The sequence below is a fragment of the Fringilla coelebs genome (genome assembly GCF_963513975.1).
Source record: "Fringilla coelebs genome assembly, chromosome: 24".
In the NCBI taxonomy this organism is placed as follows: Eukaryota; Metazoa; Chordata; class Aves; order Passeriformes; family Fringillidae; genus Fringilla; species Fringilla coelebs.
The window spans coordinates 4,697,463-4,714,986 of NC_140050.1; the positions used below are offsets into that span (position 1 = coordinate 4,697,463).

The 17,524-nt window shown below is 49.8% G+C and overlaps 1 protein-coding gene across 1 annotated transcript; it reads right to left on the reverse strand.

Moving 5' to 3' along the window:
• Window positions 1-1,514: 1,514 nt before the first annotated feature.
• Window positions 1,515-16,367, reverse strand: SIN3B (SIN3 transcription regulator family member B; the record flags this gene model as incomplete). Its single annotated transcript, XM_084220933.1, has 19 exons — window positions 1,515-4,011; window positions 4,412-4,616; window positions 5,029-5,123; window positions 5,411-5,503; window positions 5,799-5,972; window positions 6,790-6,959; window positions 7,826-8,420; window positions 8,634-8,817; window positions 9,317-9,555; window positions 9,916-10,032; window positions 10,666-10,873; window positions 11,505-11,623; window positions 11,869-11,958; window positions 12,423-12,545; window positions 12,754-12,897; window positions 13,241-13,504; window positions 14,590-14,743; window positions 15,519-15,625; window positions 16,263-16,367. 19 exons carry the CDS (start codon window positions 16,365-16,367, stop codon window positions 3,781-3,783), a joined length of 3,417 nt encoding a protein of 1,138 aa, XP_084077059.1. The 3' UTR covers window positions 1,515-3,780.
• Window positions 16,368-17,524: the final 1,157 nt, after the last annotated feature.

Genomic DNA, 17,524 nt, shown 5'->3' on the forward strand with positions numbered 1-17,524 from the left:
ACATCACTACAGCTTCATTTGCAAAATCCACTCATTCATTTGTCCTGCAGAGCTCACAGGGAACACAGTTAAACATGTTATTAGCCAGGAATTTGGGGAGGCTGAGGGAAAGGCGGGTGGAGGGTTATTTTCATGGTTGCAGTTGTGTTGTCTTAACCTGTAGCAGATGTGCTTGTGGGGTTGGGAACTGGGATCAGCCCCTCCTGTGAGCCCTGCTTGTGTTCAGGGAGGGATTCCTGGGGCTGGGCCTCACCTCAAAGGTGCTGCTAGGCAGGAACCAGGCTGCAAGGAGTCACTGCCTGGCAGGACACAACTCCAGAGCTGGAAGGATCCCACAAGGATCAAATCCAGCTCCTGGCCCTGCATCTCTGTGAGATATGGGCAGGGAAAAGCTGAAAAGGTCACAGAGCTGGGAGGGACCCTCAGGGATCAAATCCAGCCCCTGTCCCTGCACAGACACCCCAAACCCCACCCTGAGCAGCCCTGAGAGCTCTGTCAGAGAGGGGCTGGGAGCACAAACCCTGAGAGGAGCCCCTGAGGGAGCTGGGGGAGCTCAGCCTGGAGCAAAGGAGGCTCAGGGGTGCCCTCATCGCTCTCACAGCTCCTGAAAGGTGCCTGTGCTCAGCTGGGGCTGGGCTCTGTCTGCAGCAGCACTGACACAACCAGAGCACACAGCCTCAGGCTGCACCAAGGGAAATTCAGGCTGGGTAGCAGGAAAAAAATACAGGTTGGGTATTAGGAAGTTGGTGAGATCCTATCCTATAGGCAGGACATTAGGAAAAACCTAATTGGGATATTAGGAAAAAAATATAGGTTGGATATTAGGAAAAATTCATCATTCTTTCAGTTTTTCATGGAAAGGGTGATAAAGTTCTGGAATGGCTGCCCGGGGAGGTGGTGCAGTCCCCATCCCTGGGTGTCACCAAAGCCTGGATGTGGCACTGGGTGCCAGGGCTCAGTTGGGGTGCTGGGGCTGGGTTGGACTCGATGACTTTGAAGGTCCCTTCCAACCCAGGGATTCTGTGATTCTGTGTCCCAACGCTCCTGGAGCTCTGGCAGCCTTGGGGCTGGGACCATTCCCTGGGGAGCCTGGGCAGTGCCCAGCAACCTTTCCCTGAGCTCCATGCCAAGCCCTGGCACAGCTCCAGCCCTTCCAATGTTTGCTTTGAGACCTCTCTGGTGGAGCAACTGTGCCCACCCTGGGCTCCCTGCTGCAGGAGGGGTTCTGGCAGCTCCCACCTGAGTGCAGCCCCAGCTCCTGCACGGGATCTCTGCTTGCAGGAAATGAAATTCCCTTTTCCATCAGCAGTGCACTGCTCACACCCTCACACAGCCCTTGCTGACACACAGCTGCATCAGCACACCCTGCAGCCTGTCCAGGAACTTCAACCTTTCCATTGCATTTTTCTCTCATTTAAAATCCAGTTTCAGGTAAAAGACAATCAATTCTGGGGGTTGTCACAATGTTTAAATTAGTCAGAAAGAAACGTAAAACAGTGAGAGCTGCAGACTTTTAAAATCAATATTTTATTTTACTTGAATGTGCAAATAAATATAAAAAAAACTACATTCAAGGAGCTGGCAAAGCAATTACAAGCCCAAAAAGCAAAGATCCTTCAAACAAATGGAAGAACAAACTCTTGACTCAAGGTCGTGCAGATACACAGCTGAAACCCTCAGACATGAACAAACCCCTCTCAAACCTGCCTGATATTCCCTTCACAACCTTTGCTACTCTCAGCTGAGACAATAGCACTGTAAAGGGCAACAGTCTTGCTTAATCAGTTCAGATTATAAATTAAGGTTTACAAAATAAGGATGCTTAAAAATACCTGAAGTACACTTAGAATGGGTGATGGAACAGGACGGTGCCCAGGTGTGTTGCCCACCGTGGGACACCTGGAATCAAATGCATTTTAAGCCACAAGTTGCCACCTATTTTCTAGTAAACAGTTTTCTGTATCATAAAACCATAAAATTTGGCACAATTGTCATCTCCACTGGGAGACAGCAGAGAGGTGAGCAGGACTGAGGTGTGTTTTGGTGAGCTGGCTGGAAGGGAAAGGGGGACACTGTGCTTGGCACTGGGCTTGTCCCCCTGCTCCCCCCAGCCCCTGCAGAGCCTCGTGGTCTCTTATCACTGCAAGGAGGGCAGGGGAAGAACCTTCAGATCATTTCAGGAACCAAAGTTTAGCAGAAACCCAGCCCAGGAGAACACGGGCTCTTGAAAAGTCTCTGCTGGCAGTGGTTGTGCAAGTGGCCACGAATGCCAGAGAGTGGCCTCCCTCCTTCCCTCCCACAGATTATTTTGCAAAAAAGACAAAGGCTTGGGACAGTTTTCTATTAAACATACCCCAAAGGCCAATTTTTCTACTGTCAAGTGAGACAATTGCGAAACCAAATGTCATACAGTGGAAATAACCCAGGACAAATCCTACAGGCTGCTCCTTAGGTCTGGCAGAAATCATAACCTAAAAATCAAAGCCACAGAAAGTTTCAGGGTAGGGGGGTTATTGCCCCAAAAGCCAGGGAAAAGTTGGAAGCAAAGCTGAAAGGAGGCTGGGTATGCCTCAAAAATGTTAATTTTGTAATACACTCCACGGACAGCGTGCTTGCCCTTGACCCCTGAAAAACAGGAGTGAAGAAGTCACAGTGGGGCTGCAGGACAGACACAAGTGAATTTCCTTGATTTCTCACTAGATTAAGTCAGATGTAGTGTTCTGCATGGATCAGGGCAGGCTGTGTTAGGCTTCATGGCAAAAAAAGCTTCAATAGCAGGGTGGATGCTCGTCTAGGATGGTTGTGGCTGATCTCCCTCTGCTCCTCGCACATTTCCGAGTGTCCCTGCAAACGCAGCGCCTGTGCTGACCCAGCAGAAACAGGAGAGTCCGTGGGCCGTGGCTCAGCTGCCAGCTGTGCTCCGGGAGCTCCATCTGCCGATGTCACCGATGTGGTGCAGCCCCGGAGCGCCGGGGGCCGGGAAACGCCCAGCTCCGGAGGGAGCCGCCCACCAAAACAAACCCAAAAAGCAGAGCAGACCTCGCAATGGGCATTCCTCCCCATGGATATTCCTCCCCATGGATATTCTGGAAGGCAGAGTCTGCAGCAGCTCCTCAGCTCCCAAAGCAGTGCCAGTAGCAGGAGGATCTCTGGCTGGGCATCACTCCCATCCCAGCACCACAGCTCAGGGTTCTTCCCCTCAGAGCTTTGAGTGCTGGCCATCCTTGTGTCAGTTTTGGCATTTTTCTCACCAGAGCACCAGGAACAAGAGTCATTTGTTGCCTTGTTGGTTCACAGGGATAACGAAGTCCCCCCGTGCCAGGGGCTCTCAGCCCTGCTGGCACTCCCAGGGTACAGTGAAGAGTTCTGCAGGCTCCAAGACAGCACAAAGTCAGGAAGATAGGGAATATCAAACCCTTGGAAGTGGAAGCAGCTGCCAGCATCTGCTCAAACACCAGCCCAGCTCCACCTCTCCAACAAAGCCACTAGTGGTAGTTCACCCCCTCACTGAGCTGGTCAGCAGTGGCCTAAAGCCAGGAAACTACTAAAAAGTGTGTGGCAATGCCAAGAGCCCCCTTCCCATAAAAGCTTTTCAAAGTCTTTTCATGATGGCTAGAGGATTACACTGCAAGGAGACAAGTCTATACCATATGGAAAATACATGATAATCCAAAGTAAAATGCTGTTTGGATAAATATCATTAATACATACATTGCATTCCCACCACTATTCTCACAGCAAATGTGCTTCACCAGCAGAGCTCTGCCTTGGTCTGGGTGCTCAGGGTGAAGCAGGACGGCGGCTGTACTGGACTCTGTATCTGTTCACTGGCACCCCATGGACATTCACTGTCTCACAGGTGGTTTTGCAGGGCACCATCTCCTCATCCTCATCCCCCATGAGCCAGTCTTGAACCACATCCACGGCCTCCATGGACACGTTCTCCTCCAGCCACCGGTTGTGCCACTCCTCGAACTGCTGGTGGTGCTTCAGCAGCACCACGGGCTGGACCTGGGAGCAGGGCAGTAAAGATCACTGAGAGGTTCCTGGGGGAGAAGCCAAAGCCCTCAGCTCTACCTGAGGTGTGCAATGCTTTGGGAACAACACAAAGGGAAACAGGAAACCACAGACCGTTTAACCACCCCTATTTCCTAATGGTTGCCACTCCCACTTCAAATTTGCACGTAAAAAAAAAGGCTGCTAAATGAATTCAAACTACAGAGCATTTACCAGCTCTCCTCTGTGTTACATCCAACACAGATCAGTAACTTTTGGGTTCAGCTTGCAGGAATTCGGCCACAATTCCTGCAATTGGTATCGTGGATTCGGAATTATTGCTACCTGAATTTTGGCTCCCACCCCCAACCTCTGCTACCACCTGGGCTGCAGAGGGAGCAAAAGGGAGATGTACCTGCTTGGCTCTGCAGAGAGCTCCCCTCCTGTACATGTAATCCTCAGAGTTCATGATGAACATCATCTTGTGGGTGTTGAGCTTGAAGCGGCAGTCGACGTTGCAGGCGCTCTCCACCCCGATCAGGCGCTTCCAGGAGCTCTTGACCTCGCTGCGCAGGGCCCTCACCTGCTTGCACTGCCACTTGCGAAACTTCTTCAGGTTCCTGGAGCAAAACAAGGGTGACAAAGCATGTGTCACACCTGGTGAAGTGCTCTCCTCAGCTGACAGGGCTCACAGCACAAGTATGGGACTTGTATTTGCACGTTTTGTTTCAGGCCTTCGCCGGGATCTTCCTCCGTATCCTCTGACAAATATTTAGTGAAATGGGAACAAAATAGACCCAGAGTCCCATCCAGAGTCCATCCTGCTCCATTCCACTGCTCCTCAGTACAGTGAGTACAGTGATCACAAATTTCTCTTTCAGCATTCCCTTGCAGCTCACTGGCCTGGAGCAGCCCCTCCAAGGTGAGTGCATTCCCCCAGGGCTGGCACATCACCCAAAGCCCCTGGCACAGGGGCAGGGAGGAGGCAGCAGCAGCAGCTGCAGGTGTGGCTCAGGGCAGGGAGCAGCTCACCTTTGCAGAAAGACCGGTTTCAGGAGGAAGCCATCGTTCTGGTTGTTGGGAGCTCCTTCCACCCCAACATACTGCTCCATGTAGTTTGCCAGGTGCTACACAAGGGAGACCAGTTCCAGTGAGATTTCACTTCATCAGGACAAACATCACTGCAAAGAACCTGTTTATTTCCAAGCTGATTATTCTGAGGCAGATTTATGTTGATACTCTTTTGCTAATGCACCATTTCTGTCAGTGGCCACAGCCCCATAAGTCATCTGCCCACCCTCCAGGCAAACCTGTCCTCCTGGCAAAGCCTCACAGTTTGGAACAAGAAAGCAGGGAAAGAATTCTTACACATCTGCTCTGTGGTACACAGACTCCATGGTCACTGTGCTGTTACCTGGACCTCCACAGGATCTTCTGTCTGGGTTTCTTCTGTATCCAGCAGCTCAATGGTCATGATCACCTGTCCTTTCCTCTGGAGAAACATGACCTGTGATAACGTTACAGAAAATATTTGCCACAGGGATTCACAATAAAATGCTGCATATTCACAAGTCACTTGGACAACAAATAGAAGCTAGGAGAGAAGCAGCAGGGCTTCTCAGTGAGCCACAATGTCCCCTCCCCTCACTGCTCGTGCTCTGATTTTGTTACCTTCTCTCCATATTGCTCATTATCTCACCTTGGAGCTTCCAAACCCAACTTCTCCCAGGTGAAGTACCACCTGGGAGATTTCCTGAAGTTTTTCAGTGATTTTGTGGAGTTCCCTGGCAGCAAGGTCTCACCTTGAAGCAGTTCTCATCTGCCATGCACCGTTCAGCCTTCCACTGGTAGCTGGTCTCCTTTGCTGCCCGGACACAGCGGGATGACAAATTACCCCCAGCAGCTCCTCGCTTCCTCTCGTTCAGGTAGAGCTCAACCACCTTCAAGCAGATGTCATCGCTCACTAGATGGTGAAGCTTCCATTAAAAAAGGGGGAATTCAGTCAGCAAGCCTGGGCCAAGAGTTAACTGCAGTGTGTCATGAAAGGAGTGTAAAACTCAGCATGGCATCACACTCAGCTGAAGCAGCAAACTCCAGAGACTTCCCATATCTCACTCTCTATCTCCTGACTTTGCAATAAAAGGAAGAGAGGAGAGTGAGGGGATGATGTGCCTTAACTAGAAAGCTACAGCTGGAAGGAAGATTTGAGTAAGAAGGACCTGACATTTCTTGTGTTGCCTTAGGTGTATGTTACTGTGGGACACAAAACAACACGAGCATACAACGCTGCTCTCAAGGTGAAGAAAAGGGAAGTTTGTTTTCTGATTTTAACATTTATAGTTTTTCAAAAGCGACAGTGGATTGGAGGGTGAAAGTGCCACCTCTCCAATGACACTGGACAAACTAATAGTCTATCAAATTTTTCTTCTTCTATAAAAGAATGCAAAACAATAAGTTATTTACAGAAGGTGTGTGAGAAAGTTTGTTACAAGAATGTAAACATCAGAAAACTTAGAATATCTTAAAAAATCAGAACGACAAATGTATTTTGAGTATGGCAGAATTTTGAAAAGACTGCAACTCAAAAAAACATTTGGAAAGACCAGAGAGAATAAATTCCCTAAGACGGTTTTTGTATGGAAGCTGAATTTCTGCTGGGGCGTTTCCCTGTCAGATTTAACTTTTCTCTGGATTTGCTCTAAGCTCAGTGCCCATTGCTCTGCCAAGGGGGAGCCTGGCAGTGTGTGAGGGGGGATGAGCAGCCCAGCCCAGCCCAGCCCAGCCCAGGCTCACCTGGCGCACGATGTTCTGCACCAGCTTGTCCATGGTGAAGCCGATGTAGGCGTGGATGGTGAACATCTCCCGCAGCGTGTCCTCGTACTGCGTGGGGTCGATGTTCCCGTCCAGCAGGCTCCTCACCATGTCCAGGAAGGCTGGGTAGTACTCCTCCAGCTCCACCTCACCTGGCCAGGGGAAAGTGAGCTCATTTCACACACAAAACAGGCAGAGTGAAGTCAAGCAGTGCAAGAGGCAGCATGTCACAGACATATTTTATGAAAAATCCTTTTGCTAGGATCTTTTTCTCCTGAGAAGCTGAGAGGCTTCAGAAACGAAATGTAAACAATAATTATCTGCTGCTGTGGAATGCAATAGGTGCATCTTTGATTGATCTCATGTGGTTGTTTTTAATTAATGGCCAATCACAGTCCAGCTGGCTCAGACTCTCTGGTCAGTCACATTATCATTCCATTCCTTTCTATTCCTTGCTAGCCTTCTGATGAAATCCTTTCTTCTATTCTTCTGGTATAGTTTTAATACAATATATATAATAAAATAATAAATCAGCCTTCTGAAACATGGAGTCAACATTCTCATCTCTTCCCTCATCCTGGGACCCCTATGAACACCACCACAGCAGCACTGCTCAAGAACCACAAATCCCAGTGCAGAGTGACATTACAGACAGGCAGCTCCCTGCCAGCTGCCCTGACAGGCTGGGACAGTTTTTCTCATGCACTTCCAGCACTGCCCTGGGCAATAACTATTTCTTTGTGGGGCTGTTTACATTGTAAATCAAAGTAACGGATTCCTACAATGATATACCTGAGAACACCTGAGCACAGCAGGCTGGCAGGAAGTCTCTGTGAAGCAGCCTGTGACACCCTGACTGCCCTGCTGAAGGAGCTGTGTCCACAACCCACCCATACAGCAGAGTACTGCACGTCCACACCCTCACAGAGCTGCCTGCTGGCCCCAGTGACTCAGACACACACAATGGAACACTGCACCCAGAGCATTATGAATGAACTAAGCCCTGCATTATTCTTACTTGGTTGTTTGAGTCTTAGTTCCATGGCTGGATCATTGGTTTTCTCTTTCCTCCCTTCACAGAGGAGCTTCTCTCTCTCTTTCTCAGTCCGATATTCCAGAAGCTGCTTCTGGGCCTGGCGATAAATCTTGAGGAGCCTGGAGCACAGAGTCTGGTGAAGGCGTAGGAAGAAATACCAATTATTATTGACAAAGAAGAGGCTGTAAACATCATCCAGGGTGTTGTGGGGCTCAGCAGCTGTCACATCACAGAAGGTTGCTTTGGTCTCCAAAGGACTGCTTGGAGGCCCAGGCACGTGTTTTTTTCGCAGCTCAGGCGTATCCAGGTTCTGCCCCTGGTGGTTTTCTCTGTCCTCATCTGTTGATTCCTCAGAAATGTTGTGTTCAGGTGGCTGAGAGAAGAACAGCTCAGGTATGAAGTGATGCACAATCTGCCTGATGGTTGCCTGATCCTCCTTTTGGATGGTGGGCTGCCTTTTCACATAATAGCTGATAAGAGATGCTGCATCTTCCAAAATCTGCTTGTCTTCATAGATGAAGATAAGATGAGGCTCGTTTGTGGATGAGCTCCTTCCCTCTGAATGCTGCTCCTGATGCTGTAATCAAGAAACAAACAGATAAAGATCCTTCCAATCCATGCTCAAGAGCCATTCCTGCCAGGAGGAATAAGCCAGTATAACACTGTGCTTGGGACAGCTGGTTTTGACCCAACTTCCAACCACTTCCACAGGTCCCAGGTGCTATGGACACATCTGGGTCACACCAGCAAGGCAGAGAATGGAGGAGGGCTCACTCCCTGGCACACCCACCTCGTCATAGACACTCTCAATTTCATTCAGCAAGCTCTTGGAGCGCAGAGCTTTGGTGTCATTCTGCTTGAAGTTGACAGCCTGGTGGTCCAGGGATTTCAAATAGGCCTTCTCATACTGCTCCCTCCAAATCTTGTTGAAGCCCTGCTGGGCCTCCCTCCATTCTTCCTCTTTTGCTTTCAACCTGCATAAATGGGCAGTTTACATCAGTTTACACAGACAGGCACAGAAACACACCCAAAACATTTTGATGTGGTCAGCTTGGTGCAGCAAGAAGTTTTCAGTGGAAAAACAGAATTGATTCCTGGAAGCAATAAATAAATTTGAGAAAGCACCAGCAGTGATGATGAACTGAAACAACACCTACAGAATCACAAAATCATTTAGGCTGGAGAAGATCTCTGAGATCATCAAGTCCAACCTTTGATCAATCAGTGCTTTGTCAACAAGACCAGAGCACCAAGTGCCATGTCCAGTTGGTTTTTGAACACCTCTAGGGATGGGGACTCCCTGGGCACACCCTTCCAATGTTTAAAAACCCTTTCTGTGAAGAAATTCCCCCTGATGTCCAACCAGAACTTCCAGCAGCACAGCCTGAGGCTACATCCTCATGTTTTATCATTTAAAAATACTTTAAAAATCCTTTTTCATCTTCTTAAAGAACACAGCACAATGGGAATTACCTCTTAAGAACCACAGGGACAGCAGTAACTGGGTTTTTCTTCAGGCTCTCGATGATCTCTGGGGCTTTGTCGCCGTAGATGCGGTAGATGGCCCGACGCTGGATCACTTCTGAGGTTCCCCCCAAACAATCATCCAGCCGAAACTTCTCCTGGTCCTCCTGGCTCAGGCGGGACAGTTTCTTCTGCACACTCTCCAGCACACGGATTGTGGCTAAATTGGTCTCCAGGACAACATCCAGCTGTTGAGAGTACCCAGAAATTAGTGTCAGAACAGGCAGAGCAAGAACACAGAGAGCAGCAGCAGCAGCAGCAGCCCAGGTTTGTGGAAGGTGTTCCAGCCCCACAGGGTGGAGCCAGGAAGCAGCAGAAGGTTTTTACTGGAAAACAAACCTCTGCCAGCTCTCCCAAAGGTCACATGCAATTTAGAGCTGGATTCATGCCTAGGAAGAACTATTAGACTCCGAGCACAGCACACCAAACTCCATCTCAAACCAGCAAACACTGACAGAACTTTCAGGAACTGGCCACTAATTAATTCAGCAGAATCCAGGGTTTTTGCTTTCTGAGGGAGCAGAGAGGGGGCTCAGCAGCAGAGGTACCTCAAAGCGCTCGTCCTCGCAGCGGTGCAGCTGCTCCTCATACGGAGTCTTCTTGGAGCTGACAAAAGTGGAGTCTTCAGACCAGGATGGAAATGAAACCCAGGTATCATTTAACACCTGCAACAGTGCAAAGGCATGACATTGAGCAGGGCCTTGTGAGCCCAGAGCTGGTCTCATGGGGTTTTCTTTCTTGTCTTTTTGCATAGTTCTTCCCTGAGGTTCTGTAGGATATTCCAGGCCTAATTCCCAAGTCACTGCTCCCCAGATTTGAGGTCTCTGTGGAACTGCAGGGCCTTGTTCAGAAAACTCAGTAACACCTTCACTATCACCTGACAAACAGAGATCACTCTGCAGTGATCAGCAGCTGTAAATAAAGGAGACAGAGCTCCCCACTATAGTAGGAATGGCACCTCAGCCACTGCCTCACAGGGCAGAGAAATATTCCAGAGAAATAATGTTCCCAAAGGCCATACCGGCCCACTGCTAGAAAATTAATTCCAGGATATTTAATATTCTTTTCTGTCTATAGGAATAAATTTCTGTCTGCACACAGACTCAAAAGGTATTAGAGATGTGATTTGAGAAAGGTTTAGATAAAATTAGTGAAATGTGGGTATTATTTCAATAAGTAGGCTGAGTAAATTGAATTAGCACCAAAAAGGGGACTCCACATGCAGCAGCTGTGGCACGAACCACTCCACTCTGATTTTTATGTGTGTTCAGGGATTGAACAGCCTGATCCCAGAGTACCTCCTTGCAAATGGCTGTTCTCCCACTGCACTTTGGCTGCTGGTAGGTTTTTGGGAGAGCCCTGTAACTGGATCCGATGCGTTTGCAGGAGGCGTAATCGATTTCCCGGCTCATTCCGTCCCCGGAGCGGTCACTCAGAGGAGAAGCAAAGGAAAGCTCTTTCACCCCAAGGAAGGACTTGAACTGTGCAAAGAGTTCTGGGAATTTCCTTCAAAAACACAAGTATTTTGTTATTTCAGTGTGACAGTTTTAGGGTGGTTAATGCCTGTCATAAAAAGGAGGCAGAAATATCTGAACAAACTCAGCAGTGCAGGGAGAAATCTTTCACCAACATCTCACCTCTATTATCACTCTCTCTGAATTGCTCTAGGGTTTGTTTTACTTCAGGTAGGAAAAATATTTCCCTCCACCACACAAACACTCCCCTTAAGTGCCTGAGGAGAAACTGATCCTTGCCATTTGACTCTCCCTCTCCTGCTGTAAGCCAAACAGCTCAGGAGGCTCACAGCAGAGCTGGAGCTGTTTATCCTTCTCACAGCCCTGTTCTCAGATTTCATACTTATACCTTTATTACACTTTGAGATATTAAATAGGGAGTGTGAACAGACAGAGGAAAATATCTTCCTCACAATACTCATTAAGAACTGTATAGATAAATTTAAAGGTTCAGATTTTTTTACTCCTCATTTTGGATTAACTTCGCTTTCTTGCCTGCTATCCAGGAGATACTTCTAAATTAAAAACACAACTTCTGTTAAAAAGTTCACAATGTGCCCAAAAAATAACAAGAGTAGGACCTACAAAGTACCACAGGGCAGAGAGGTAAGTTAGTAACTTACCCTAAAAAGGGTGTAACAAGCTGGAGCAACTCAGAGCCAGAGACCAACTCCTGGTTGAAGAGAGCAATGCAACGGAGAAAATTTTCATAGACCTCCTGACTCTTGAGCACCCTGCGCACCTGCAGCAGTTTGGAGAGATGATCACAGCACCTGAATGCCACTTGTATTGAGAAAATTATTCATTATCAGTCTATTCATCTTCCAAACTCACTTATTTTCATTTTTGTCAGACTTTTCTATACCTGAAAAGTCAGGGAATGTCTTAAGTGCTGACACATAAATTGTACAGAAGACCAATCGATTGACAACCACGTAAAAGGCTGAAGATAAGTTCAGAAAATGTGAGAAAAGGACAAATGCTGACCTTGTCAAAGAAGGAGAACTCTTGCAGTGTTCCATATTTCCCCACTGTTGCAACTGACAGATCTTTGGTACCTCGCAGCTTCATTTTCTTCTGTTAAAAGAACAAGCAGTTATATTTAAAATGTTGTGACTCAAATGTCATCAAATTCCACTCTGTTGACACAGAACAGCTCCCTGCAAAGGCTCAGACCAGACCCTGTATTTCCCCAGCAGTGATCTGGCATTGCTGTGTCACATCCTCACAGCAATCTCTGTCAAATGTCTCCCAGCTAAGAAGAAACAACAAAAAAAGAGAATCACTTGAGATTCTGCATAAAATTGTCCCCTCCCAGGGCCAATACTTAGCACAGAAGCTTGTGATATTTAGTATCAAACATGTTACCACACACACTTCAGCATGCATTAAAAATCCCTTTTTTCTACAGCAATTAAAATAACTCCAAAATTTGTGTCTCATACACCTACATACATCAAAGACACTACTCATTACACCTTTATCTCAGCAATTACTAAGCACAAGTAATATGAGGCTATTCTAAGGTTTTAGAAAGATACCTTTGCTGGGCCAGAAACAGGACGCAGCAGCAGCGGCCTGGATCGCTTCTTGCTGTGCTCCAGATTCTTCTCATGCTCAGTTTTCTGGACACTGTTCACTTCACATGGTCCATTTCCTGTGAACTGAAGTAAATAAATAATGATTTCAACATTCTCCTCTCAAATAAAGAGCCCTAACAGGACACAGAGCATGTGGTTAAGTCACCTGTTCTGAGAAAATCCAAACAATGAGGAGGAGCAATGTTCATTACTGGCTGTTTGATTTTCCATGTTTTGCATATTCTACATGCAGAAAGAGCATTCAATATCCTGCCCTGCTCTCAGCACATACCAAAGACCTTTTTGCCTCTGGAAGGAACTGTCCAAACTCTGAGAGCAGATCCTCCTGTCCTCGGAACAGATTGGCCACTTCAGTGAACACTTCTTCCTCTGACATGCCCCGGAAGGGTCGGCCCTTGGTGTTCAGCTGCTCTTTCTGAAAAGATACACACAGATGTTCAACAGAGTTCAAAAGATCCCTCACTCTGCCAGAAAAATCACCCTGAGCCAAAAACATGAATGCCACAGAACTTGAAAGGACTCTGAGGCAGCCCCAAGTTCTTACAGGGCCTCTTCACACACAGGGTCACAAAATCAGCTGAAGGTGAGTAAAGACAGGTCTGGCTACAACCTCTTTACACCCTACAAAGTTCCACAGTTTTCACACTTTTTATCATTTCCTGTGAACATCTATGAAGACAAGTGCTTGGGAACTCTTAAGTCTGTTCAACAGGCAGAGATTAAATTTGACAAGCACAACTCCACAGGAGACTTTTTACCTGGTAAGTGTGAAGAATTTCTAGAAAGGATCTGTAAATCTCTGGATGGTCAAGGAAACGTGTTTTGATCTTATTCACATAACTGATGGCATTATTGAACTCCACAGAATCAGATTCCAAGGGAATTTGGGATTTATCTTCTTTGTAGGGAAGCTGCTGTCGAAACTCCTCGGAGCAGTCGCTGTGGTTGTGGGAGTTCTCCTGGGAGTAGTGCAAGACCAGCCCACTGCCAGGGAGTGCACTGGGAACAGGCTCTGGGGGCACCTGGGGGCACAGGACACACGAGATGGGTTGGAAAAAGATCAGGGAGCAGCTCAACAACAACCCAGCAGCAATGCTGGCAAGGTCTCCAGCTAAAAAATATTGTCACGTGAAGAAGGAAGAAAAAGTATTTCAGTCACCAGTCAATTTCCCTACCTGGTTTATTAAGTCCACCTGTTAAAATAATGCCTGAAGTTCTCCCTGGTGTAGGAACCACCTGATTTGTGGCTGTCTCAGCCTTATTGGCCTGACTTGAGAGGCTGCACCAAACACCAGTGCAGGTTCTGCTGCCACTGGTTATTGCAGAGGAGCTGCCAGTTTTAAGGGGTATATTAAACATAAGGCCCTTACAGGTGTTAATTCCTAAATAACACAGAGATCTGAAGGAGCTGAGATTGAGTTCCTGCTGCTAACTGGAGTTAAACCACAAATTTTTCAGCAGAATTCATTTTATGGCTCTATTTCAGCTCCACGACCACAAAATAACAACAAAAAACAAGCAGGGGCAGCACCCTGTATCCCAGCAAGTGTGTTTCACACCAACACTACCTCAAGGGGATTCCATGATCTTAAAGACCTTTCCCAATGTAAACAATTCAATGATTTCACAGCTCTTTTGCCTGTTTCCTGGTTTCTCAGTGGAAGACTGGAAGTACAGTTCTTCCAGGATCACCCCTTGAAATTTGCCACTACCCACAACCCATACTGGGAACCCATTTAACAATATCAAGCCAATCACAATTTCAGTTTCCAAATACAACTGAAATGTTTTGTGTTGCAGTGGTGTTTCCATGCAGAATCATCATTCCTGTGTAAGTCAAACTACCTGATTAGAGAATAAATCAGGGGCTGGAACTAGGTGATCTAGTTGGAACTAGGTGATCTTTAAGGCCCTTCCAACCCAAAGCACTCTATGATTCTTTGAATAAACATTTAAATTTATATTATACCCATTATCACAGGTTTGAAAACCATCTAAAACCATCAGCAACATGCACTACACATAAATCTCCACAGCCTAAACTGTGCAGACACGTCCAGTGACACATGGAACAGTTTATTTAGAGAATAAGAGCTCTGGGACCTACCTGACTATTCAAAGGTGACTGTATACTTAATTTCCCATTCTTTGGAATTTCTATCCTGTAGCCCAGAGGGAGAAATGCATTGAATCCTACAATGAGGTCAGGATGCTCATGGAAAAGCTGAGAAACACGTCGGATGACTCCAGGTGTGTCAATGCTAAAATTAAGAGGGGCTTGTTACTTTTATCCAAATCAGAAACATAAATTAAATCCAGAAAATGCCAAGAGAAATGTGAAGTATCTGGTAACTTAGGGATGCCATTCTTTTAAAAAAAAATTAGCCCAACTAGAGGGAATGACCACTGCAGCTTCACCCTTGGAATGTTATCCATGGAGAGGAGAGATGAGTGTGCAGGTTGGCAAAGGGGCAGGACAGACAGACAGCACCTCCAGGGCTGGCAGGTCACAGGTTCTGCTCAGGCTACTTCACTTATTTCCCAGATCTGTGTTTCAGAGTGGAAAGCAAAAGCAGATTTGCCTTCTCCTGTGGATTTCACCTCTGGAAAATTATGGGATGGGCAGAAGTACTCCAGCTTCACAGGACTGCCCCACTGGGGGACAGGGCAGTGAGTGTGCACAGGAGGAATGATGGGGTGAAGGCTGGGGGCCTCTGCACAGGTAGAGACCCCACAAAGGCTGAGACCTGAGGGAAGGGCTGGAGCTGTGCCAGGGCTTGGCTTGGAGCTCAGGGAAAGGTTCTTCCCCCCGAGGCTGCTGGGCACTGCCCAGGCTCCCCAGGGAATGGTGCCAAGGCTGCCAGAGCTGCAGGAGCTCTCAGGGCTGCTCAGGGTGGGGGTGTTGGGGTGGCTGTGCAGGGACAGGGGCTGCACTGATCATCCCTGGGGGTCCCTCCCAGCTCAGGATATTCTGGGATTCTGTGAAAGGCTGAGGAGCTTCCTGGAGCATCCAGGGGTGCAGGACCTTGGCTTTACCTCTGGCTCTTGAACTCCTTCATGATCTCCAGGAAGCCGTTGTAGGTGGCAGGGTCGCTGCCAAAGCGAATCTTCACCTGGTCCAGGTAGGAAAGGGCATCCTCCACCTGGGGGGGAGAGCACGGTGGGAAACAGCCCTGGAGCCCCCCACGGCACCAGAACCGGGGCGGGGGCACCTCAAGACTCTGTAGGGGGTGGGAAGCGGCCCCGGGGAGGCCCGCAGCACCGGCGGAGGGCACTCGGTACCGGGAGAGGGGCCGGAGGCCGGCAGGCCCCGGTGGCTGCCCGGGCTCGGCGGTGTCAAGGCACGGAGGGGAGCACGGCACCGGGGAGCCGGGAACAGGTCCCTGGGGAGGATGACCGCGGTACCCGAGAGGAACAGCAGGGCCGGGGAGAGGGGCACGGCCCAGGGGATGGGGGAACAGGCCCGGGGAGCCCTCACGGTACCGGGGGAACTGGACACGGTACCGGGGGGAAAGGATGCGGCCCCAGGGGACCCCACGGAAGCAGCGGAGGAGGGCGGGGAAGCCCGGGGCGAGAGGAGGACAAGCCCCCGGGACACCTCCCGATACCGGCGGGTGAGGGACAAGCCCCGGGGGGCGAGTTCGGCACCGCGGCCGGGACAGGGCAGGTCACGGCGGGGGCGGGCGGGGCCGTCCCGGGGGGGCGAGGAGCGGCCATTCGCGGGGGCGGGGAGGGTGGGGAAGGGGCGATGGCGGCCGCCGGGGCGGCCCCCGCACTCACGTGCACCGGCAGCTTCTCGTGCGGCGCGGCCCGGCCGCCGCCGCCGCCCCAGCGCGGGGCGCTGCCCCCGCCGGCCCCGCGGCCGCCGCCGCCCCCCGCCGCCATGTTGGATTCGGGCGGGCGAGCGCGGCCCCGGCGGCGCGCGCGGCCGCTGCGTCAGCGCGCACGGCCAGGCCACGCCCCCTCTGCAGCTCCGCCCTCTAATCGACCACGCCCCGTGGTAGCCGCACCTCCTTGCCGCCCACATGGTGTAGCCACGCCCTGATCCATGCAGGCCACGCCCCCAGTGCGGCTTCCGGCCGTTCGAGCGCCGGGGCGGGAGCGGCGCCTGAGGGAGCGCCTGAGGGAGCGCCGGGGCTGAGGGGGAACAGCGCCCGCAGAGGAGCCCGGGGGCTGCGGGACACTGAGGGGGCTGCAGGATCCCAGGGAGTCTGCAGGAGCCGCCGGCTGAGAACTGGAACTGCCGGGGATGGAGGAACCGCGTCTGGTGCTGCGGGCTGAGGGAGCCGGGGGGTGTTGGGGGGGTTCAGACGGGGCTGGAGGAGCCCAGACGGGGCTGGGGAAGGCCGGGAGGGTTGGTGGGGCCTGAGGGGAGCTTGAGGAATGAGGGCTGGGGGAGCCCCAGAGGCTGGAAGAGCCAGGGGGTGTGGAGGAGCCGGGGTTGGAAGGGCCATGAGGGGTTGGGAGAGTCATGGGGGGGTTGGGGTAACCGGGGGAGCCCGGGGAGCCCTTCACTCGTGTGCCCTGAGCTCAAGGGCTGCTCTGGGGTAGCAGGATAAATCAGGATAAATGTGAGCTTAAAATATTCCCCTCCCCCCAGCGGTCCCTGTCAGCAGGCAATTTGAACTCAGTAAAACTGAGTGACATGAAGAGCCAGGAGGAGAGGGCGTATAAAATAAGCCATGTGGTTTGTTTTTCCTTAAAGCATTACCCATGATTTGCATCTTAGAGAAGTGCAGAAGCCTTTCTTGCTTTGCCTTTGAACTTGCTGCTGGTATTTGAACCCAGAATGTTTTTCTCTATGTTGTGCTGGGATATTCCAGCTGTTTGCAGCTTCCAGGCAGGATGCTCACACACTGCCTCTGGGTTTGATATTCCATCCCCTCTTCTGATACTTGCACAAACTGCTGCCCTGTGACCCATTTCCCTTCATACAGGAAGGATTAAATTAATACAGACTTTTTCTTTCACAGTTACTGCTTTCCACATCCCAGACTGTGATGGATTGATTCAGTGACCCAGCATACAAGTATTTATCATCT